Source organism: Corvus hawaiiensis, chromosome 3, assembly GCF_020740725.1.
Source record: "Corvus hawaiiensis isolate bCorHaw1 chromosome 3, bCorHaw1.pri.cur, whole genome shotgun sequence".
NCBI lineage: Eukaryota > Metazoa > Chordata > Aves > Passeriformes > Corvidae > Corvus > Corvus hawaiiensis.
Genome location: NC_063215.1, coordinates 20,939,699 through 20,963,195, shown reverse-complemented (window position 1 = coordinate 20,963,195; position 23,497 = coordinate 20,939,699). Strand labels below are relative to the sequence as shown.

At 38.6% G+C, this 23,497-nt stretch overlaps 1 protein-coding gene across 2 annotated transcripts; it reads left to right on the top strand.

Annotated features, from left to right (window-relative positions):
• Nucleotides 1-132: 132 nt before the first annotated feature.
• ACP1 (acid phosphatase 1) lies at nt 133-20,905 on the top strand. 2 transcript variants are annotated; one of them, XM_048296169.1, is made up of 6 exons: nt 133-239; nt 11,210-11,283; nt 11,556-11,669; nt 16,487-16,548; nt 18,779-18,884; nt 19,773-20,905. In XM_048296169.1, exons 1-6 carry the CDS (start codon nt 197-199, stop codon nt 19,848-19,850), a joined length of 477 nt encoding a protein of 158 aa, XP_048152126.1. In that variant the 5' UTR covers nt 133-196; the 3' UTR covers nt 19,851-20,905. The 2 variants fall into 2 exon arrangements, with proteins under 2 accessions (XP_048152126.1, XP_048152125.1); XM_048296168.1 differs by lacking the exon at nt 11,556-11,669 and adding an exon at nt 11,387-11,500.
• Nucleotides 20,906-23,497: the final 2,592 nt, after the last annotated feature.

Here is a 23,497-nt window from a genome sequence, read left to right as displayed (position 1 = left end):
CAGCGGCTCCACGGCGGCATCGGTACCGCCCGGTGCCATCCCGTTCCTCCCTCCATTCCCGCTGTCCCGGGCACGTTCCACTCTGCGCTCCTTTTTCCCCCCTCAAAACAGGCAAACCCCGTAGCCGCCTATAATAGCCGGTGCCGTAAAGCGAGGCGTGGGCGGAGTGACAGTCGCGAGGTCCTCTGCAGCGAAGATGGCGGCGGGGGAGGCGAAGTCGGTGCTGTTCGTGTGCTTGGGTGAGCGGGGCGAGGGGCGGCCGCTCCCGCTCTGCGCTCGCCGCTTCTCGGCCCAGGGCACCGGCGGGGTTGGGTGGGAACGCGGTGAGGCGAGGGCCGGAACCGGGGGAAATGTGGCAGGCCCACCGCGGTGCTGTAGGCGTCCCGCCCTCGTATGGTTCCGCGGGTTTCCCTTATGTAGGAGGGCCGGAGTGGTAGCCAGGAGGGGAGGCAGAAAGCGGAATCCACCTGCGCCCTTTTCGTCATAGGAATAACGAGGAAGAGCTTAGCGTTGAGGGTGGCAGAGCACTAGAAGAGGTTGCCCAGGGTGGTCGTGGAGTCTCCCTCTCTAGAGACATTCCAAACCCACCTGGACGCGTTCCTGTGTAATCTGCTCTAGCTGACCCTAGAGTCCAGGGGGATTGGACTAGTTAATGTCCAGAGGCCTGTTCCAACCCTAATAGTTCTGTGATTCTGTGAAATCAGTAGGAAATGGTGAAGGAAGTAAAATCCAGTGTTGACAAACGCGAAGCTTGTGTGTGGGGAAGAGCAACACCTAAATAGGCATAAACCAGCTCTGACCTAAGGCTGTTGCTTGGGGGCAGCACGGTGAGGTGGCTTTGAACAGCTTTCTGAGATGGGTTGTGCAGCACTTGGCTTCTGGAAGAGCGGGATGGGAACGGGGAGCCTGCCCACAGGTTTGCTGTTGGGAACACCTGACATGGGAAAGGGAGAGAAAATCACAACAAGAACCACTGAAGTTAATGTAACAGCCACTGTAAAAAGAGGGAAAGAAGGTTAGGACTTTAAGTAAGAAAAAGAACTTGGTGGGGGCTGATCTGTTATGATCTAATAATGAAATTTGCGGTCTGTTACGAAAATGAGTGAAAAGAGTAAGATTTTTTTGAAAGGCTACCAAAGTGAAGAAATAGGAAACTTTCTTTTACTGATACTCTGTATATTTAAGTTATAAATCCTGTCATGCAAAGTCACAGAAAATAGAAGTGTAGATGGGATCAGAAATCACTTGAATGCTTTTCTGAAGCTTAGGACAATTAATTACTGGTAAACAAGATAATGACAACTAGCAAATAGCTAACTTAACTACATAGATTACAGAGCCATACCCCATTTTGTATATGCTTTCTCTAAACTTCTGGTTTCTTCAGGGGATAACAAGCTGGATGACTCTCTGCTCTGATATAGGAGGGCTGTTAACAGTATCTGCTTCCTAGCCCCTATAATCTTACCTATGTGCTATGACTCCCTGGCATTTTGCCACATTTGTTGCAAAACCATTAGTTAATCTTTGGGCTTTTCACTGGTTTTTTTTGTTGTTGTAATAGGAGACATGCAGATTAATTGAATAGCAAACCAAGAGTTTAGTTTTGGAAATATGTTCTGATGTTTACTTTAGAGTAAAATCAACCCCTAATAATAATCCAGGGAAAACATCCTGTAGTAAGGGATTATCAGTTGCTGTGTGCTTGGAAGCTAGTGGTCTATACAGATATTTTTGTATAAAAACATCTTAATTAATTTGAATCCTTCTTCTCAAACATGATGTTCTGAAGACAGTGGTAATCACCGTCGCTGTGTGCTGAAGGGTGAGCCAGCGTGGAAGAAGACTGGCCTGGCTGAACAGGGAGCTCTGGCTGGAACTGAAGGAAGAAAGGAAAGATTATGAGCTTTGGAAGAACAGTCAGGCAACTCAGGAGGACTAAAGGATGTCATGAGGTTATGCAGGGAGAAAAATTAGAGGGTCCAAAACGCAGCTAGAACTTAAAGTGGTTACTGCCATAAAAGACAAAAGAAAATATTTCTGTAAATACATCAGCAGCAAAAGGAGGGCTGAGTAGAATCTCCGTCCTTTATTGGATGCAGGGGGAAACAATGACAAAGGATGAGGAAAAGGCTGAGGTATTTAATGTCTTCTTTGCCTCAGTCCTGAACACTAAGACCAGCCCCTGGAGCTCGAAAACAGGGATGGGGAGCAGATTCATAGAATAGAATCAGATTCACTAAGGTTGGAAAAGACTTCCAAGATCATCAGATCCAACCTTTGAGCAAGCACCAATCTGTCAACTAAACCATAGCACTAAGTGCCACATCCAGTTAGTTCTTGAGCACTTCAGGGACAAGGACTCCCTCACCCTGCTGGGCAGTTCCCTTTCAATTCTTAACCACCCTTTCAGTGAAAAAAATCCTCCTGATATCCAATCTGAACCTCCCCTGCTGCAGCTTGAGTCCATTTCCTCGTCTCCTATTGTGAATGGCCTGGGAAGAGACCAGCTCCCACCTGTCTACAGTCTCCAGGCAGTTGTAGAGAGCAGTATGGTCTCCCTGAGCCTCCTTTTGTGCAGGTTAAACAACCCCAGCTCCCTCAGCTGCTGCTCACAGGACTTGTGTTCCAGCCTTGTTGCCCTTCTCTGGACATGCTCCAGCCCCTCAGTATCTTGTAGTGAGGGCCCCAGACCTGAATGTAAGATTCAAGGTGTGGCCTCACCAGTGCTGAGTACAGGGGGACAATCACTGCCGTGGTCCTGCTGGCCACACTATTGCTGATACAGGCCAGGGTGTCACTGGCCTTCTTGGTCACCTGGGCACACTGTTGTCAACTGGCTGTCAACCAGCACCTCCAGGTCCTCTTCTGCCAGGCTGCTTTCCAGCCATGTTTCCTCCATTGAGAGAGCTGCTGGAGGGGCTCACCGAGCCACTTTCAATGATTTACCATCAGTGCTGGTCAGCTGGAGAGGTTGACTGGAGGTTGGCAAATGTGGCACTCATCTACAGGAAGGTTTAAAAGAATGATCTGAGGAGCTGCAGGGCTGCCAGCCTGATGTTGGTGCCAGGGAAGGTCATGGAGCAGATCATCATGAGTGCCATTATGTGGCACTGGACAACCAGGACATCAGGTCCAGCCAGGCTGGGTTTAGAAAGCACAGGTCTTGCTTGAACAACTTGATCTTCTGTGACCAAGTGACCTGCCTAGTGGATGAGAGAATGGCTGTGTATGTTGTCTGCCTGGACTTCACTATAACCTTGAACACCATTTCCCACATCATTCTCTTGGAGAAACTGGCTACTTAGGGCTTGGATAGGTGCACTGTTTCCTGGGTAAAAAACTGGATGTGTGGGCCCAAAGTAGCAGTGAATGGATTTACATCCAGTTGGCAGCTGGTTATGAACAGTGGTTCCCTAGGGCTCAGTATTGGGATCAGTCCTGTCTAGTATCTTTATCAATGATCTGGACAAGGGGATTGAGGGGTACTGTAGTCAGTTCACAGACAACACCAAGTTGGGTGGGAGTGTTGAGCTGCTGGAGAGTAGAAAGGCTCTGCAGAGGGATCTCGACAGGCTGAATCGAATCCAATGATAGGAGGTTAAACAAGACCCAAGTGCCAGGTCCAGCTCTTGGATCACAACAACCCCCTGCAGTGCTGCAGGCTGGGGACAGAGTGGCTGGAAAGCTGCCCTGTGGAAAAGGACCTGGGGATGCTGGCTAACCACAGCTAAACGTGAGCCAGTGTGTGCCCAGGTGGCCAAGAAGGCCAATGGCATCCTGGCCCGTATCAGCAACAGTGTGGCCAGAAGGACCAAGGCAGCAGTGATTGTCCCCTTGTACTCGGCAGTGGTGAAGCTGCATCTCAAGTGCTGTGTCCAGTTCTGAGCCCTTCAATCAAGAAAGACATTGAGGTGCTGGAGTGTGTCCAGAGAAGGGCAATGGAGCTGGTGAAGGGTCTGGAGTACAAGTCTGATGAGGGGCGGCTATGGGAGCTGGAGTTGTTTAGCCTGGAGAAAAGGAGGTTCAGGAGAGACCTTACCACTCTCTACAATACCTGAAATAAGTTAAAAGAGACGAGAGGAAATGGCCCCAAGTTGCACCAGGGGAGGTTTAAATTGAATGTTAGGAAAAATTTCATCCCAAGAGCATTGGAAGAGGCTCTATAGGTATTTAACAGACACGCAGACATGGTGCTTAAGGACGTGGGTTAGTGGTGGACTTGGCAGTACTGGGTTAACAGTTGGACTTGATCTTCAGGGTCTTTTCCAACCTAACCTATACTATGATTTTGTGAAACAATTCATACATGTGGGTTTGTAAGCCCAAAATGGTGATTTGCACTATAACAAGGTTTTAATGCAGGATCTCTTTTTAGTATAACGTAATATAATAGTTTATATAAATTATTAAGCCTGAGGAAAGGGTGGCCAAGTCAGTACCAATGTTAATAGGAAGGATTTTTTTAATCAAATGTTGTAAATAGTTTTTAAATTTCCTCTTCTGTGTTACTGGGTTATAAAAAAAATCTTAGTGATATGTGGTGTGAAAAGCTAATTGACTTGATAAGCACTTCTTTTTTTTCCAATTAAATATACACTCTTTTCAGTTAAATTTTGGAGGCAACTTGTTTCTTCTTCCTGCTTTAAGTTTGCTTAATTTTTTTTGGTTATTCTTCAAGAGTGATACTTTTTTTCTCCTAAATTTTATTAGGAATAATAGCTGAGATTATTGCTGAAAAGAGTACTAAACAGATTTCTAGAGCTGCATTTAACTGTAGTATTCTTTGCTAGTTAATGCAGTACATTAATGCTAAAATTTGCCACATCTAGTGAGGATCCCAGAAAGGACAATCCTTCATGAAAAATTGCATTTGCTTTCTACATTGTTTTGAAAGAAACCTATTACTGAAATATCTATCGACTGTTCTTTGTTTGTGATGAAATAAGCATATACTCATTACACAACAAAATACAATCTAGTTAATGTGCATAAATACGTTAGCGATAAAGGTTTCTCATCACTGAGAAATAATTGAAATACCCAGCAACATACCTAATTACAGCATATGAAAAGGCACCAGAAAATATTTTTTTTTTCATTTAAGCAAAGAAATAATTAAAAGTGGAGGTGAATCAAACTGCAGTTTGCTCATTTTACACGTACGTAGCTCATGTAATTAATAGTTCAGCTCCAGAAATGAGCTTAATATGATGCTGTGTTACATAAATCAGTCTCTTTTTCTCTGATGACTTCTCCAGTATAACACAACAAGCTGAATAGGCATCTTAGAGCAGGCACTGGCTTACTGATCTCCTCCATAGATAGAGGAACAGTTGTAAGATGGGTGTACTGTTGAGCAAAGTGGGTTTGGCTGGGTCTTCAGCAGATTAATGCTTGTTGTGAATCACTGATTTTGAGTCTTCTCCCTGGGGACCCAGACTGCATAGAATAATTTCTGAAATGGCAACTAACTTAGTGGGTATGAGGGCACTAGACAAAGTTACAGAGTGATTTGAGTTTCCCAGTTCAGTTGTCATGATTCATCATATGTGTTTAGATATAGCCAAATACTAGGTTTCATGGGACAAAGTGCTATTTATAGCTGCAGAATGGGACAGCAATAGGTTGGGTAAGACATTGAAGAAGTCATGAAAAACAATTGCTGTAATGAGGATTCTTGGCAAGTTGACATAAAGAAATTGTCTTTTTTTACAAAGAAGAGAATGTTAGATAAGTGTAAGGAAAATTTATCTTTCTTCTATGCAGTATTGGTAATAAAGCTGTAAGAATACAGTGTCTTATTTAATCTGTGTTTAGAAATGATGCAGAAGTACTAGAGAGTTGAAAGCATGGTTGTAAAAGTAATCTTGGAATTGAAAAACAAGATACATGCTTAAAACATGTTAAGGTCTGCTTGTTGCAACTAGGTGCTTATGTGTTGAAGACTTGTGTTTTCCTCATGAACCTTTGGGTTGATTAGAAAAGCATAATGTACCAGCAGTTAAATAATTCAGGATAATTATTCTTGCTGCAAGGGAAGTTTTTTGAGATGCACACACATACACACACACACACGAATGTAAAGACCAGAGAATCTGAACTAAAATCAGTGTCTTGAATGGTTCCTCACAAAAGTAATTGAATGCTGAGTGTGACAAGATGGAAAGAACTAGGACTTGTGATGAAGTTCTGACAGGAATTTGAGTACAGAATGGAATAAAGTGACTGGTCAGTTTTAAATGCTTGTGAAGGGGACCTGATGAATGATGCAGATGATGCTGGGAAACATTATTCCAGTCACTTGGATAAGTGACCATTCATGGAAAGATAAGCAGAATAAAAATCAGGTTTGTACATGTGAGAGGATGAAAACTAGCAAAGCTTTAGTTATTAACAGCAGACAGAAAAATAAAGGAACAAGAGAAAAGCATTTGTTTGCATTTGGGGAAGGTCTGAGAGATGTAGGGAGCTGAATAAGGAACAGTTAAGATACAAAAACAATTGAGAGAATAGATGATTGGCTCAACATACCCAGAGATGGGCAATGGACCTGAGCATCAAATGGATCCAAGTTATCTTTCCTATCAGTAGAAGCAGAGCTTCCCTTTCTGTCTGGGAATGGGTCAAAGATTAGTGCAGAGACTGGAGTAAGAACTCAAGAAACTAAGCATTAGCTTAGATCACTGTCACTGGAGGCCTTGTGTTTAGAAAATGAGTGAGAAAATGGTTCCAATACTGATTCTGTGATTGAAATCCCTTGTCCTTGAATCACTATATTTGGAGATGTTTGTAGGATTAATTTCAGTGGATTGACTCTAGGTACCTTGGGCACTAGTTTTGTATGATAGAAAATGTCACTACAGCTTAAAGAACTTGAAATGCAAAAAAATGAAGGGAGAAGACAGAGATTTTGAGAACTTGAATACTGCTAGCTTCTACATAAAAGCCAGCATGATCAGATCACTTGGAAATACAACAAAGAAGAAAGGAACACCAGGGGAGGTTAGGTAGTGAAGATAAGGTGTAGATAACATTTAATGAAAATAATGGTTAAAGTCCAAGGAGGAAGGTAAGTGCCCTACGACTCTTTTTGTGAAATTTCCCCTTTCACTCTCCAAATATGTCTGTCAATCCGTAACTTAGGAAATGCTGTACATCTATGAGGAACCTCAGCAAAACCTCGGAAGACCAATGCGGGATGTAAAACTGGGTCTGAAATGGACAGAAGTTAGTGAGAAAAGTGACTCGAAAACAAGGATTAAGTTTGCATATATCAGTGGGATGAGATAGGGCTTTACATCAATCTTAAGATGAATGACAGCAGTTGCAAGGAGTGAGTAGCATGGGTAAAAGTTGGTTAGGATGAAAATAATATGGCACAGTATGTGGGGAAAAGAGCTTCTGTTAAGTCAGTTCTGTGATTCTGTCCATAGTTCCCAAGAATAGATTTGAATGCTGATTGCAGTTCCGTAACAGTGTTAATACCTCTGTTAATATCTGAAATGTGTCATCAGGGAGGATATTATTTTTCAAGTCACAAACTGGGTTAAGTGTTTGTTTCAAAAATGATACAACTGGAGTTTATAGTTACTGCTAGAAGTGGTAGTTCATATGTTAAATCAAGGGTGATCATGGTGCTGATGGATAAAACCATTATGGTATTTTATATGATCTAATTAAAGCTTGTATTTATGACATTTATTTTAAGAAGTGGGCAAACTACAGAAGAGTGAAAATTTGGAGCAATTCAATCCGTACAAAGCAGGAGGTTAAACAAATGGAAAAAGCCATGAGGGATTTATTTCAAAAACACCATTTTGAAATTTTGGGAGCTAGTTAATGAATGACTAGGACCAAGAGTATTAATCATTGGTTTTTACTGAAATGTTGACTGTAGTAATGAAAGTTACTGTTCATACACAGTTGTGTGGGATCATTCATACAGAGAAAAAACTTGGTACAGGAAGATGGCCTCAACAGCTGGTGTAATGGGAACAGAACATAATAGTTTAGAAACAAGACTCAAAGATCACCTATTTGAAACAACAAAGCAAGAGAGGGAAGGGACAAATTAGAAGGAGGGGTTTATAATCATAAATTTGATACTCATGAATGAATCAAAGGTGATTGTAGAAGTTCTCTGGTTATTTTCAAAAGAACCTATTACAGACTTATTTTTTTATTTAAAAAATTGGAACAAACTTTTCCCGTAGTGTAGTCAGTCATTTTGCTTGTCAGTATTCAGGAAAAGTAAATTCAAACTAGAAGAAGTCCAGATCTGACTTTACTGGAGTGATTAGATAAGGTCAGTTAATTTCATGAGGAGATTGAGAGCTTGGTTTGGTTAGTTTAGCACAGTTATGCTTGGCAAGGGTTCTGTATCTGTTGAAGGAAAGACAGAGACTGATGTTAACCAAGATCAGATGAGCAGAGACTTCCAGGAATAAATACTAAGTTGAAACTGGAAGGTCTTATGCTACCACATGAAATTAGTATCTGGAATAGCCTTTTAAAATAATGATGCTTTTTAAAATGGAACTTGATGTAAGAGGAGCGGTGCTGTATATGCTTGCAATATCAAAGGATTGGGTTCATTGATATGAAGGTTATTTTCTGTCTTGTGCTGTATGTTTCCATGTTTTGAAATTGTATTGTTTAATGCTTAACTCACTCAAGAAGTGAGATTATTTTTTTTACTTTATTACCATATTTTAAAGACTTTCATAATTAGTAGTACTAACCTGTTTTCTCATTTAACCACAAAAGGAACCCCAAAATTTTTCTGCTTTATTTTTCTCCCAAGACTGATTTAATTTCTGTGCATGGAATAAACTAATTCAAATAGTATTAGTATGTTTTCTCCTGGAAGAAGATATACTGACATCAGAACTCACTTAATATTTCAGCAAGATCAGTTTTTCAATGGTTAGCCCGTTCCCTTTGCCATTTAGTGATTTGATGTTCTCTAAATCTTTGACAGTCAATTTGTGTTGCTTCAGACCTTCACTTCCCTCTGTGATTTTTATAGTTGACATGAGTGTGGTAGCAAGTTTTTAAATGCCCAGGTCAAAGTACCTTCTCTCTTTAGCAGTGAAGTACCTACCTTGGTGTTTTGTTTGAAAATGATATTAACTGCCTCATGTGAAAATTTCTTTTTGCTGATGGAAATTTAGCTTTGTTCATGGGCATTTCTTTCTTTCTTTTTACTGTTTGAGATTTGGAAAGAATTTAATCAGTAGTAGGAGAGTGATTTATTTAAGGGTACAGAGATGAGTTTTGCCATTTCTGGTTTTTATACTTACCTGCTCAAAAGTTAGAGATGAGCAAAGTTACACATTTTGTTTGATGGAAAGTGAAGATTTGTGTGTATGAGTTACTGCCATCTGGGTGATATATCAAGTATTATGAGTATCCATCTAGTTACTGAAAATTTCTGAAGGATAAAAAGGTAGAAAGAGTTAAAGTAATAGTTGAATAGGCTTTTTATTTTTGTTGAGACACTTCATTCTTTTTCAAATATGAATTTCTGTATGCATTTTAAGAGGTCTACCATAGGTTGTTACAGTTGTAGTTACAGTTTCAGAACAAATATGCTGTAGATCCATTATTTTTAGTTTTTAATGGGGCTGTAATACATTGTTGAAATAGGTTATTTTTGAAATAAGGTCAGATCAAGTGGCTAGTGCAGTTGGAGGCCATTGGAAGGAAAGACTGATTATGTATTTGTATAAATACCTTAACTGTTTGCTGGCTGATTGACAGCACTTAAGCTTTAACATATGTTTGGTTTTGTTCCTAATCCTATGTATTTTGGACAAAAAAAGTTGGGAATTTTTATTCTGTGATATTTTTAGAGCCTGTGTAATTGTATTCAATTTTTGGGGGTTAGAATTAGTTTCTAGATGCTGCTCTTGATGAGGGCTCAGTTAATCTGTAGTGACTTGATTTCAGTGACCAAGAGTATTTTTACTACAGGTTGTTCAGCCATTTCACTATGTTCTCACAATGGTGGTGGCTGTGTTTTGGAGTTGTCCGAAAGGTTTTGCTCATAGTGAGGTAGTAATGTAGTAAAGTATTCAGGCAAATATTCATGATTCTCCATGCATTACTTGAAGGTGGTATTAGTTGAAATTTGGCAGTGTAGGAAGATTCAAAGATAAAAGTAATATGCTGCCATTTAAATTCTGTAGTTTTGCTGCCATTTAAATTCTATGGTTTTGTCTTCTGTGATCGCATATCCCTTATAAAGGAGAAGAGAGTGATGTGCTTACACAGCATTCGTCCTATTTATTTTAATAAGTTATATCTTTTCTTATAATAATACGCATTTCAAGAGACCAGTGGATAGTATAGAATCCTAGAATGAGTTGGGTGGGAGAGGATTATCAGCTAGATCATCTCATCTAGTTCCAGCCCCCTGCCATAAGCAGGGATGCCTTGCACTAGACCAGGTTGCTCTAAGCCTCATCCAAGGCTGGCTTTTTACATTTCCAGGGATGGAGCACTGCAGCTTCTCTGGGAAACCTGTTCCAATGTCTCACCACCCTCACTGTAAAAAAAAAAAAATTCTTGTTTATGTCCAATACAAGTTTTCTCCATTTCTTTCTGTTTAAAGCTGTTGTCCCTTGTCCTGTCACTACACCCCCCCTTTCTATATAGAAAGGTTGCAGTAAGATCTGATCTCCCCAGTTCTTCTTCAGGCTGCACAACCTTAGTTCCCACTCAGAGGTGCTCAGCTGTCTGATCATCTTTGTGGCCCTCCTTTGGACCCACCCCAACAGCTCCATGTTTTGCCTGTCCTGGGTGTCCCAGAACTGGCTGCACTAGTCCAGGTGGGGTCTCATGAGAGCTGAGTAGAGGGGCAGAATCCCCTCCCTAGACCTGCTGACCATGCTGCTTGTGATACAGCCAAGCATATGATTGGCTTTCTGGGCTTCAGGTGCACGCTGCTGGTTCTTATCCAACCTCTTACCCACCAGTGTCCCCGGGTGCTCCACTGGGCCCCTCTCAGTCCCTTCATGCCACAGTCTGTACTGATATTGGAGATTGCCCCAACCCAGGCACAGGACGCCGGGTTTTTACAAAGTCTGCATTCTATCTAAGTAAATAAAAATCTTTAGTCTGATCTGGGCTGAAAAATCTGCACAATTACTGGTTTTTTATTTTCAATAGTCTGAAAATTCACTTGAATCTCTTGTTTCCATAGGAAACATCTGTCGCTCTCCAATAGCTGAAGCAGTTTTCAGAAAACTTGTAGCTGATGAAAAGCTTGAACATAAGGTAAGCTATTTATTTCTGTTCCAAGAAATAACTGTCTCGTAGCCAGTTAGAAATATAAGCAGTGAGGAAAGAAACATAAAAATATAAATTTGTTTTTCTGTAGTGGAGGATAGACAGTGCAGCGACATCTGCCTATGAAATAGGAAGCCCTCCTGACTATCGAGGACAGAATTGCATGAAGAAGCATGGCATTACCATGAATCATATTGCCAGGCAGGTACTGTACCTTAATTTTCTTTAAATCTGTGTATATATTTGTTTTGTTGTTACAGTGGAGGACAGACAGTGCTGCTGTTTCAGACTGGAACGTGGGGCGCTCCCCAGATTCAAGGGCTTTAAGCTGTCTAAGAAATCATGGCATTGAGACAGCACATAAAGCACGACAGGTAGAAGAGAGCATATTTTCTTTCTTATTCATACCCATGCCCTAACCATTGCAGTCACAGAAGTCATTTGATCAGGGCATAAGCATCAAGTAATAAATACTCTCTGCAGTTTTTTAAAGGACTCCAAAGTGGCCTAACTCTTCTAGTTGAGCTTCAGGAGTTTTTTGTTATTAAGGTTCATTGGAAGTATAATGGGAAAGCATTGAACCAGTTTCTTCATTATAGAAAAATCCTGCCTCCAAATGTTTAGTATTTTGAGCATTTTTAAAATACTTTTAAAAATTAAGTTACTCTAGTAATCTGTGATGCATCCTTCAGCAAGGAGTTGTATATTTATATACAAAGAAGTAGAATACCTGTTCATCCATCACAAAAAGCTTCTGCACTTGCATGAAGATCTTTTAAAAATATCTGGAGTGCTAAATTAGAATGAAAGCACTCAAACCCAAGATAAGTAGCACAGCTGGTGGTAACTTCAGAGGAAAACATATCCTTGAAGCATTCTTAAGTCAAAGGCAGGTTTGCCACTTAGTGAAATCCTTTAAGTTTTACCTAAAATTGTATCTGTTAACAAAAGAACATGTATTTCCATACTGCATTCCAGAGAGATTGGAAGTAAATGTGTCTGCATCTATTTAAATCATTCAGACACTCATATAAATGCACATAATTTACTTCAGTTAACTATTCTCTGGATATAAGATATTCCTTTAGGGCTTGACCTTTACTTAGTTTGAGTTTACGCCACTAGTTTTTTTATTGACAAAAAGATCAAGCAGTCTTGTTATTATCTTACATTTCTGTTCCCTTCAGAATTTTTCTAGACCTCACTGAGGTCATATTTACTTTCTTCACTTTTCAAAGACTACATGTTTAGTTTTTTGACTTTCAAAAATAAATTTTCTCAATTAGTCAATTGCCCTCTGCTGACCTCTCCTGATGTTAATCTCTGTTTATATGATAAACAGAATTAAGCCCAGCACCATTTCACATTTTTCAGTAATTTACTATTAGAATAGTTACTAAAAAAGTCTATTGTGGTCTTTCCTTGTGACAACGTCCGGATTTACTGTTTATCAGTGCTTACAAACATCATTATTTGTCAATATACAAGCTAAATGGTTCTGAAACTATTCAATCAGTGTTTCAGTCATCACAGTAGTGTGACATGTTTGTCTTCTTAGAAGATATGCCTTGGAAACTTGAGAACTGTTCTTGGGTATTCCTAGAGTGGTTTATGAGCAGTTAAATTAAAGCAAAGGACCCAAAACAAGTTGATCCTCTGTCTTGAAGCAGATCTTTGTATCCTTCTTTGGCAGAGAAGGAATGAAAACACTTTAATGTTGCTTATACATTCTGGCAAATGAAGAGATTTTTCAATCAGAAGACTCTAAAATGTTACACAGACAGGGAGAGAAAAATTTAAAAATGAGGTAATAAAATGTAAGACTTAACAGGATGAAAATTTGTCTAAATCATCCCAGTACACATAGTTTGTTTTGTAAAGAAAATCTTAAAATCCCTGAACTACAGCTAACTGTTCATTTTGCACTGATGTTAACTATGTAGCTCCAAATTTTTTTTTCCAAATTTCTGTCATATGGTCTCTGCTGATTCTCTGAACTGCATACCTGTTATGGTCTTGTAGTACTTCTGAAAAATGAGGTACTTGACAGTGTAGAATAGGACTTTTCAGAGTGGTCAGGTTAGTACAAGTGGAAGTGTATTTGTTTCACTATTAGAGACAAACTTAAGGATAGACTTTTGTGTGACACTTGTTTCAGAACAGATTAAGGAAGATTTAATACAGAAGCTGCAGAAATAGAGAGTAGGGATTTACCTTCTGTTGCCTTCGAAGTATTGTCATAAGATAAGTACCTTGTACAATTATCCTCTTCAGTCCTGTGGAAAACTGTTATCCACCCAGTGAAAGGCACCTTCTCTCATGTAATTTTTTGCATAATTATGATAATCATGTAATTTGGCATTTCTTTTTTATTCAATACTACAAGAATGGTTTATGTCAAAGAGAATATTAAATTGGTTGTGTCCTACCATCACATACAGTGATGTTAAAAGTGAATTATACTTCTAAGTTAAAAGTGAAGTATAAAAGTAAATGTATATATTTATATATAAAATAAAGTTGTTAACATTTTAGTTAATGGTGGGTTGCTGCATGAAATTCTCTAAGCTCTTATTCTTCATGCACAAACCTGAGAGGTTTTAATCAGTTTCACTTTTATTCATGCTGAGGCCAAAATTGATTTTGGTATGACTCATACCATCCATTTGCTTTAAAGATGAAATTGAGATTAGAAGAAGGTTGTATTAAACACTGTTTCACAACTGAATAAATTTGAGGATTACTGCCTCTCTGTGCATTTTAGACAGAGAAAATGAGATTTCCCTTCTGTAAATAAAGGGAAATGTTTCACTAATAAATTAATAATTGTTATATGCATTTTTTAAATGTAAAGTTATTGTTATCTGTGTAGTTTCATCCCAAGTTGACTACTTGAACTCTCCACTTCTCAAAATGTTCATCAATTTTTACATCCTCAATTTCATCCCCCAAAGTACTAGTTTTCATAGTTTTGAGGAGTACCTTCAGTTACTGGGGTTTGCTCAATGAAAGCTTTTTTTTATCTGACACTGTGTTAGGGCTTAAAAGTACAAGTGAAATGGTAACCTTGGTTTTAGGGCTGCATTTGCAACTGGTTTAGTGGTGGTCATAGGGTAATAACTGCCACATTGTCAAGTGATCCTAGTTTATTCTTACATTTGTCTGTATAACAAAGAAATCCGTGCCCTCAGATTTTCACAGGGGCAAGTGTTCAGCTGTGTAGAGCAATCAGAAGCAGCTTGTAGAAGATTTGCCAGGAAAACAGAGCTATTTCCACTGCAAAAATACTTTTTCATAGGTCAGAGGCACTGCATGAATACAGCAAATATTTTTACAGTAAAAATAAACAAGTCTGTATTAGTTTTCATTATTAACCCTTTCTTTTCATGTTCACTCCTGACACACCTCACTCCTTCAATTCTCCTTGTGTGTAATGTTTCATTTATGGTTTTATTCTGGTGATAATTTCTGTCTGTCTTTTCTTACTCCCTTTTATGGGAGCTTAATCAGTATCTATTTGCTGTTTGCACTGATGCCATGATGATTTTTTATCTTTTCTTTTATACTCCTGTTGCACCTTTTTACAACTTCTGTATTCTTAGTGCTTTTTGCCTACATTCTTGGACTTGTTTGTTCAGCTCGGAGACTAAACATTTTAGAAGCTTTGTAGTTAGGGGTCAGTGTGCCCCAGACCCCAAGGTCCTCTCCAGAGCACATTCTGTAAACTAAGATAGAACCATCCAGGGGAAGGTTCCTTGGGGAGGGGGGGTCATTCAAGCCTCTCATTGGGGAATTTTTGATAGATATGCTAATTAGTAAAACCTATAATGTTGTACCAGATCTTTTGAGGGTGAGCATTGTGGTGTGCATTTCGATGCATTCGACGTGGATGCGTGCACCTAAGGATCCTTAAAATAAATACAGAGGTAAAACCCCTTTTCCCCTTCTAACCATGTTTGACTCTTGATTTTAAGACCAGGAAAAGGCATCAGCACAAAAAAAAAAAAAAAAATAGTGTCTGCTTTGCCATCTAAACCTTTTTTTTTAAATACATAAATAATTTTTACAGGTTAAAACTCTGCCTTGCAGGATAATGTGTTTTGCCTTTTGGCTGTTTACTTGCTTACTCACTTCTCTAGCCCATTGTTTTTAGAGATGCCTGCCAGAAAACCCTGTTCTGAACAACCTTCCCAAGTTTCTCGGCTATGATGCTTCACACAGGACTGTGCAGTCTTAAAGTGAACTCTAATATTAGAGATTTTATTCCATTTCTTCATCCTCGTTATGGACACATGGTTCAGATATCTTATCCCAGCATTCTGGGCAGGGTCCAGGAAGATTTTTCCCTAAGCTAGGCTTAAATGTAACGTGAAATAAAATGACAACTGGCAAATATCTGCAGCCATCCTTATAACAATAAGATGACATTAATATTTAAGCCAGCAGTTTATCTGCTATGTTTGCCTACATGACTGAACTCAGATCTCTGAATTTAATTTATATTCATGTTTAGAAGTCAATAAATTACAAGAAAGGAAAAAGAATAGATGATATGATGGTAGGAAGATGTACAGTAGATCCCAGATTTTTTCACATCATACTACAAATTTTGTGAATTTACATGGGCTAAAATACTGTGGATGCATTTGTTTTTAAGAGATTAACTCATACCCTCATACTTCATCTTTAAGTTTCACTTGGTATCTTTTCCTGTGCAGTGGCAAATTTCTAGATTGGAAGTACTGCAACTGATTCCAGGTTACCTACATTTTTGTTGTCCTATCAAAAAAGTAATTTTTCTATTTTATTTCTAACCATTTTTATTGCATGGTTCCCATGATTGGAAATTGCTTTAGTGCTACTAGTTGAAAAGTACTAGAAATGTTGCTTTTAATGATGTTCTAAGTTGATGCATGAAATGTGAAAAAAAAAAAAATAGAAAAGGCCCGTTAAATAGCTGACTTGGATTGTTTGTTTTCTTGTGGAATACTTGCAGAAATGGATAAATAATCATGGTAGAGTATATTTAAAATGTTGTAGGTTATTGTAAAATTTGATGAAGGTGCAGTTCTATTCTTTCCACCTGTGTCTTTTTTAATAAATCAGAGCTACAGAATTTGAAAACACTTTTTTCCCCCTTTTTATTAATCAAATGCAGTTTGTAGGCTAAAGCACCTGTTTTTACTTCTAGATTACTAAAGAGGATTTCCAGACCTTTGATCATATACTTTGTATGGATGAGAGCAATCTAAGGTAATGTATGAAGAAATGGAACAAATTCATATGGATTATTTGCAGTGATGTCTCACAAGTTACTTTGAAGACAGATGTCACATTTTACTGCTTAGCTTGTGTTGGGGTTTCTTTGTTTGGGTTTTATTTTTTTTACATGTATGTGAATGATGTGCTAATGGATGGATTCTTCACTTCTAGTAAGTTTAATTAGAGTCAGAATTCAATGGTTTATTTGTGTGATACATGCCACTCAAGGATTAAGGACATGGAAATTTAGTTACTTTGTGCTATATACAGCTGATGCCTGTATAATTAAGAATGAGGATGTACTTACTGTCTTGATTGAAGTGATCTGTTTTTCTAATTGCATGGCAGTTAAAAGACAAATTGGGAACTGGGAAGGGATTAAATATGGTGCAGGTTTTTTTTACTTTTTTATAGAAATAGAGGGAACTCTGAAATAAGCAAGGTTGTTAGCTTGGGGAAACATTGTTTTATTGTTAGCTGTGCTCTAGTTAAGCATACTTTAGAAAGATCTGTTTAAGTAGTTTCCTAGTGTAAAAATTTGGGTATCAGTAGCAAAATTTCTACTCAATTACATACATATTGAGGATTAAGGAGCTGAATTTTAATAAACTACAGGTGCCAAAGTGCTTGTAAGGGCTATTGGAAAGTTAGTTTAAGAAGGCCCAGACCAAACCACCACAACCAAGAACAAAACCTAAATAAAGACCCTATTAGTAGCACATAAAGTCTTATAGAAGCAGCACCACTTAACTGAAATAAGAATGATTTTGTTGAATTTTCCAGAATGTCTTGAATAAGCTCTCTTCCACAGTCTTCATGAATGAAGGGTATGTAACACTGGGCTTGATTGCAGCATCTCAGGCAATGACGTGACAAGGCTTCTGTCTATTTTCACTTGAATTCTTAAACAGAAATTTGAATTAACAATTTATATGATATGTGCTCTAGGGCAGAAGAAACGTCAGAACTGTGACAGGAATATTGCTACTGCTGTGCTAAAGTTTTGCCTTTAACTTGCACTGAGTTCAGCCATTTTGCCTAGGAATGCCTATTTGTAGCTCTAGGAGGGCAGGCTGATTCCAGGTGTTGGTGGAATGCCTTGTCATATCAGAAAAGGAAGATTTGGGACATGTCTTTTCTTTAGTACCAGACCCATCTGACCCTCTTCTGTTCATTAAGTGGTATGCCAAAAGCCTTTAAGAAGATAGGCTGACATTTTTTTAATAATAAAAGGTTAGAGAATTTACTGAAAAATCTGTAAATTGAAACAATAACTTGATAGAGGAGCTCTGATTTTTCTTCAAGCAAAAACAGTACTGTGGTCTCACTGCTATTTCTAAACTATCTGAAATTAATTTCTTAATCAGAATTAATAATTAAAATTTAATTTCTTAGAACTGATATGGTTATGACTAAGTATTCACAAGAGGGGTTTTTGCCTTTTTTAATGGTGAGTAAGTAAAATGATGATTTGGTATGGAGATGTATAATGTTAAAATAATTTAGTATGTTCTGGGAGTTCATTGTGAAAATGGTAGTACTGAGCTGCCTTTAATCTGAAGATGATGAGAGGTGCATTTTAAGTGCCTTTGGGATAACGGATGACCATTTTTAAGCAAATAGGGAAAATGCCATCTCAAAATGAGACGCGGTGTAGAGGGAAGAGGATGTGACAACTGATGAAATGTTACAGTATATCAGAAGGAAAACAGGTGTAGCTCACTGATTTACCATTTTCTGTTAACTGAATGTGGTAAGATGTCACATGAGATAGAGGTAGTATTGAGAGAAGTTGTAGCATACCAGTCTAAAACACTGGCTTTGAGCAGATAGGAGAATCTTACTCGTACTTCTGGGAAAATACCTGGATAATTTCCATTGTTTTTTGTTCAGTACAAGCTAAGGGTGGGTGTTGAAAGTACTAATGATTGATTTGAGGAAGAACCCAATGAACTGACTGTTACAAAGTTTTTTTAAGCTGTGGGTCAAGTGCCTGACTGCTTGTTTATTCTCTGAATTCAGTTTATGTCCTCCTTACTCAATTAAAAAAGACCCCACACAACAAGAAAAACAAAAACAAGCAGCAGCATAGAGTCCACAGGATTGACAGAGTCCAGACATGTTATTTTCCTATTTGTCTAGAAAAGATCATGAACATCTTGTGCTGATGCCAAAACTCTGAAGGAAAATTCAGGGGAAAATTTTATTTTCTCTTCTACAGAGATTTGAACAGGAAAAGCAACCAAGTTAAAGACTGCAAGGCCAAAATTGAGCTACTTGGAACTTACGATCCACAGAAACAGCTTATTATTGAAGATCCATACTATGTATGTGTAAGAAATTCTTTGGGTGGCTTGATAAAAATTGTGTTTGTGTAGTATATAATCTTCCCAGATCCCACAGTTGGTGTATGATATATAATCTGATGTTATACAAAGTTGAAATGTTAACATTTTTAAAATGGCTTAAGAAAACTATATATTTAATGGGATTGGAAAGGAAAATGTTATTATGCTTATAACAGTTACTAAATTTAAATAATGCAGTGCACCTATCTTTTTAATATTGGGTGAAGCCCTGTTTGATCAGCCTCCTTGCAAAGAGGATGTGATCAGGAAAGATAAAGACATGGACACAGGTGGTCAAAAAAGTTGGTTAGTACCAGCCAAGAGCAAACAATTAGACTAATATTCTTCAGTTTAGGAAACAGAAGTGGATGAAGATGCAGTACGGTTCTATAAAATCTTGATATGAAAAGCTGCATAAGGAATTGCTATTCATTACCCAGGAGGTAGAGAATATCAAATGGTATTAGTGGGGAGCAGGTTCAAAATAAAAAGATGGGGGGTTTTTTTGTTTTTTTTTTTTTTCCCCACACAGTGCTTCATTAAACTGTGAAGCTCAACATGACAGGTTAGTGTGAGCATAAAAAAGGAAAATAGTTAAAAGGGCTCAAAAGTGAGTGGAAGAAATATGTGAAGGAAAGTCATGCAGGATTGTTAAATACAAAGTCACAGAGTTTGTCTGTGGAAATTCCTGAGTTCGGACTAGAGAGATCTACACAAAAGCTGCCACCAAGTATTTGCACTGTTTTTATTTTTTCCTAATGTCTGTTGTTTGCCATTACTGACAGCGGAAAAACCAGTCTGCAATTTGTACTTTCTCTTTAGCCAGTATTGTTATTCTTACAGTCTTTTTCCTCTCTTCTTTTTTAGGGGAACGAAAAGGACTTTGAAACTGTTTATGAGCAGTGTCTTAGATGCTGTAAAGCATTTTTGGAGAAGTATCATTAATGCTTCATCATACAATTTCTAAAAGAAATAATTAGCTTCTCCTGAAATATGTAAAGTTTACTTGATTGATGTATTTAAATTGTAAAATTATGCCTCTACATTCAATACTTACTCAGTTTAATTTTCTATTTTAGCTGTTCTGTCATCTAATGAAAAAATACAGAAAGGTTTTAATTGGATTACATGATCAACCATTTTGTCACACATCAGTGTAGTAATAAAGTATATAATTTAGGATAAATTTATCTGTAAACTCTTCCAGTGCTTTCTCACAAGCACTGCAAAAGTAACACCTTGCTTCCTTATATGCTATGCTGACTGAACTGAGGTCTTGTCATTGTGTCCACAGTGAGTTAATTTCAGTCAACTTTCAATGGTTATCAGTGAGATAATAATTGATGTATGACAGTGGTGTGTCATCCCAGTATCATTAGGCAGCCTTTGGATGGAAGGTGTTTCAAGTGGAGCCTGCTAGACTAAAAGATCTGCTGCCTCATAGAACCAGCTAAGTCTTCCTTTGGTCTTCTGGTCAGTTCCTACCACACTGACACAAGCACATGTAACACAGCATTTACTTTGGGGGAAGACATACCAGCATAAAAGCTGAAATGTGAAATCACATTTTATATCTCAAAGTAGTAAAATACTCAAGTTCATGCAATATAATGGAATATTTCATGTAATCCCAGTTCCTACATGAGGGTCAGACAGTATTCCCAGATTTACTCAGGAGGTCGTACAGCCTGTCAAAAGTGTTCTTTGAGAGTACAGTCCAGCGTAAAGACAGTCCATCTGTAATACAGTACTAAGTTAGCAGAAGGCCAGTAAGTAGAGAGTTCTGCTCTTGGATGAAATTTGAATGCTTTGTAAAAATCTTATCTCCTGCTTGTCTGAACATCACCTTTCCTGTCTGCCTTAGACATGTAAATGTACTGAGATCAGTAATGTAAGCGATACCATGATGATTTTCCTGTTTTGAATATTCTCAGCATTGGTATGAACTAGTATTACCACTGTCTGTAAAACTGGATCTATAAAATTTGTTTTCTTACTTATTTAGCCTTGTTTTTGTCTCTTGCTGCCTTCCAAACTTGTAGTCTCTCTGCTTGTCACCTGCTCAGCGTTCTGGGAGAGAGATGGATTTCAACAGAAGATTGTGTTATTCTTGGGGAGTTTGGAATCCTGGTGTCACTCTGTGTGTATTGCAGACTTCACAATGGCGATTAAGTTTCTTGGGACTTCTGCTGTAGAATAGATGTGTTTGTGTTAGTGAGGTTTCTGTTTTGTGCTAAAATTTCAATCAGACATAAAACTTCAGAACCTGCTTAGAAAAGGCAGATGGTAGAGGGAATACTTAAATACAGAAATCAGAATCTTTGTGCATTATTGCATTACCATCAGTTTTGACTTCTAAAAAACAAACTAGGAATTGCAAGCTAATAGCTGTTTCACTTTTCAGGGACAAAGAGTAATACAGTGTTTCAGATCCGATTGAGTACTGACTCTGGAAAAATTCTTTTCAATTTCTTTTATGAACATTTTGACAAGGTAAATGGGGGAAGATAACAGGCAGTTAGGGACAAAATATCCTAAATGTGGTGGAAATACTTAGGCATAATCTAATGTTACTCCTTGCCAGAATGACCATTTCAAATATTCCAGTGAAAGTAAAATAACTCAAAAGATAGACAACATTATGGTTTGTGTTTTCCCATTCATCGCTGTGTAGGAATTCAGCCTATGGTTTCTTGCATATTAAAGCTAAGATTGAAAGGTCTTAAATCTTTATCTTTGAGCTGCTGGGGTAACAAAGGAAATAAGAGGATATGGTTGTTTACCTTCACTAAGCTTAGGAATCTTCCTGTAAAGTGATACTTGGTCAAAGCTCTTTGTGTTAAATTCAGTTCAGGTTTTAAAAGTTTCAGCCTTGAGACAGATTTTCAGCAAGTAATCTATTGACTAAAGAATTCACCACCTCTACTCGGAGGAATAAGCTGGTTGATTTATTTTTATAATTAGTAGTTTTTTATGGAAGAGGGGAGGGAGCACTATGGTATTTTATACAAATTTGTTGAAGCCCAGAATACAGAACAGGGATTGCCTTCGGGAAGGACAGTTGCACAGAACCATTATTTGGGTTCAAAGAGAAACAGTGAATACAAATCATGTATCATACAGATGACTAAGCGCTCACACATCCAAAATACCACTCATGAAAAATGTAATTTTGAATGAAAAAAGAACCAACTTCTATCTCCCTCCCCACCCCCACAGCTTGTTATATTTTAGGTAGTAAAGTTAAGACTAAAAAAAAAAAAAAAAAAACCTGCTATAGTATAGGTGTATTTTGTCAGAGCATGCTGACTTCTGCTAAATCTAGAGAAAACTTCTATGGGTTTAATTTATTTATATTAATTGCTTAAATCATTAAATAAGTTGGTATTTCCCTTTTACAAGGAAATTTTCTAGAAGGTTTTTCTTCAGCCAGATTTTGGGTATCCTACTAGAAAAAGAAAGCTTTACAATATTTTAAACTCCCCTGTTAAGTATTGGGCTGTGATCTGGTCAGTGGAACCACAGTGAAGCAGAGTTCCACCCACATGTTTACCCTCATGTAGATGAGCAGCTTTAGTGAATCCCGTAGAAGTTGATTCCTTTAACAACCAAGTTTTCTGCAGGCATGTATTACATCCATTGAGATGTGGAACTTCAGCATTCAGTCATCATTGAAAGCAAATAAAAATATGTACTTCTCCCCTGCTAAATACAGCTATGTTCCAGGATGGGATTTTGTACTTCTGCCGTTTTCTCTTTTCTTCTAAACAGTTAGATGCTGAAGGCTCTGAAGTGTCAGTTTTCAGAATCTCAGCTCCGGTAGTTCTAAGGGTGCGGATGGTTGTGTTTGGTTTTGGTTTTACATTTTGTGGTTCAAATTGAGGATAGAATGGAAACTATGAATGCCAGCATTCAGATAAAAGTAGCTGTGGTTCATTGTAGTGGGGTGACCCTGGCTGGATGCCAGGCACCCCCCAAACTCTCTCTTGCTCCCCTCTGCAACTGGACAGGGGAGAGAAAATACAATGAAGGGTTCATGAGCAGAGATAAGAAGTGGGAGAGATCATTCATCAAATGCCATCATGGGCAAAACAGATTCAATTTGGGGATATTAAACAAATTTTTTACTAACACATTCAGAGCAGGATGATGAAAGTAAAGTAAGACCTTCATACATTTTCCCCCCCACCCCTCCTTCCCAGCTCTACCTCCTCCCCCAGCAGCACAGGGAGATGGGAATGGGGGTTGTTACGGTCAGTTCATCACAGGTTGTTTCTGCCACTACTCAGGGAGAGGAGTCCTTCCCCTGCTCCAGTGTGGGGTCCGTCCCACAAGAGACAGTTCTCTAGTCCATCCTACAGGCAACAGTCCTCCCCAAACTGCTGCAGCATGGGTCACTCTTCTATTGGGTGCCTTTCTTCAGGCACAGCCTACTCCAGTGTGGGTCCCCCATGGGGTCACAAGTCCCTCCAGCAAACCTGCTCCAGCGTGGGCTCCTCTCTCCACAGGTCTGCAGGTCCCTGCCAGGAGCCTGCTCCAGCCTAGGCTTTCCATGGGGTCACAGCCTCCTCTCAGGCATCCACCTGCTCAGT

Bases quoted from the DNA above. Each gene is read 5' to 3' on its own strand.
- ACP1 (XM_048296169.1), top strand. From the start codon at position 197: ATGGCGGCGGGGGAGGCGAAGTCGGTGCTGTTCGTGTGCTTGG. The intron at 11,284-11,555 runs GTAAGCTATTTA...TTGTTGTTACAG, and splicing joins ATGAAAAGCTTGAACATAAG to TGGAGGACAGACAGTGCTGC. The intron at 16,549-18,778 runs GTAATGTATGAA...TCTCTTCTACAG, and splicing joins ATGGATGAGAGCAATCTAAG to AGATTTGAACAGGAAAAGCA.